Source organism: Charadrius vociferus, unplaced genomic scaffold (genome assembly GCF_000708025.1).
Source record: "Charadrius vociferus isolate BGI_N301 unplaced genomic scaffold, ASM70802v2 scaffold2616, whole genome shotgun sequence".
NCBI classification, from domain to species: Eukaryota; Metazoa; Chordata; class Aves; order Charadriiformes; family Charadriidae; genus Charadrius; species Charadrius vociferus.
Genome location: NW_009648918.1, coordinates 3,172 through 4,391, shown reverse-complemented (window position 1 = coordinate 4,391; position 1,220 = coordinate 3,172). Strand labels below are relative to the sequence as shown.

The window sequence follows — 1,220 nt, the reverse complement described above, 5'->3', positions numbered from 1 at the left end:
AAGCCACCAGGGTTGATGCCACCAGGGTTGAAGCCATCAGGGTTGACATCACCATGGTTGAAGCCATCGGGGTTGACACCACCACGGTTGATGCCACCACGGTTGAAGCCACCAGGGTTGAAGCCACCGGGGTTGGAGATCCCAGAACTACCGTGGCCGAAGCCATCAGCGATGGAGTATTCAGGATTGGAGATGCCGAAGCTATTGGGCTTGAAGCCACCAGGACTGGTGGCCGTCACGCCGGTGGGGTGGAAACCATCAGCGTCGGCCATCTTGGAGCTGCCAGCCTCCAAGTCGTCACCCGTGGAACCATGGGAGCTGCCGCCCGTGGAGGTGTTGGCTGGGGGTTGGTCCCCACCGCCGTGATATTGGGCCACGAAGACGATGGAGCAGTGGGAACAGGCCACGAGCCAGAGGACAACGCTGACGGCCATCACCCGCCCCGGTCTTCTCCTGTCCTTGAACTGGAGGGGGAAAACGACCCCAAAGTACCTCTCGACGCTGAGGGCCGCCAAGAAGAGGCTGCTGAGGTAGATGCTGGAGTAGAAGCAGAAGTTGGCCACCGGGCAGAGGACAACGGGTAAGGGCCAAGTCTGGTTGGCGGCTGCTTCGGCCATCTTGAAGGGGAGGAAGAGGAGGAGGAGAAGGTCGGCGGCCGTCAGGTTGAGGAGAAGGATGTCGGAGGGGGAAAGGCGACGTCGGGCTTTGCCCAAGAGGGTGGCGAAGGTGAAGATGTTGGCCGGGAAGCCCACGGTGAAGGTGAGGATGTAGACGGCGAGGATCCACATGGTTGGAGGAGAAACCTGGGGGAGATAGGAGGACCCAGAAGAGGGTTGGGGGGTGGAGGTGGAGGGAGGACCCAGGTGGGTGCTGTGGGTTGGGGAGGAACCGAACACCTCAGGAGGAACTCAAGTATCCTGAGAGGAACCCAAAAAGTATCTCCAGAGGAACCCGAATATCTCCAGAGGAACCCAAAAAGTATCCCAGGAGGAACCCAAACATCTCAGGAGGAACCCAAATATCTCCGGAGGAACCCAAACGTCTCCAGAGGAACCCAAACATCTCAGGAGGAACCCAAAAATTATGTCAGGAGGAGCCCAAACATCTCCGGAGGAACCCAAACATCTCTGAAGGAACCCAAATATCTTTGCAGGAACCAAAACATCTCAGGAGGAACCCAAATATCTGAGGAGAAACCCAAAAAGTATCTCCGGAGGAAC

General features: G+C 57.8%; 1 protein-coding gene across 1 annotated transcript in view; it reads right to left on the bottom strand.

The window, feature by feature from the left end:
- The window catches only part of LOC104288439 (motilin receptor-like), a 1,851-nt gene extending 1,063 nt beyond the window's left edge, over positions 1–788 (bottom strand). The window contains exon 1 of the mRNA XM_009887246.1: positions 363–788. Within this exon, the coding sequence (XP_009885548.1) occupies positions 363–788 (426 nt within the window). The remainder of the gene's footprint in view (positions 1–362) is intronic.
- Positions 789–1,220: the final 432 nt, after the last annotated feature.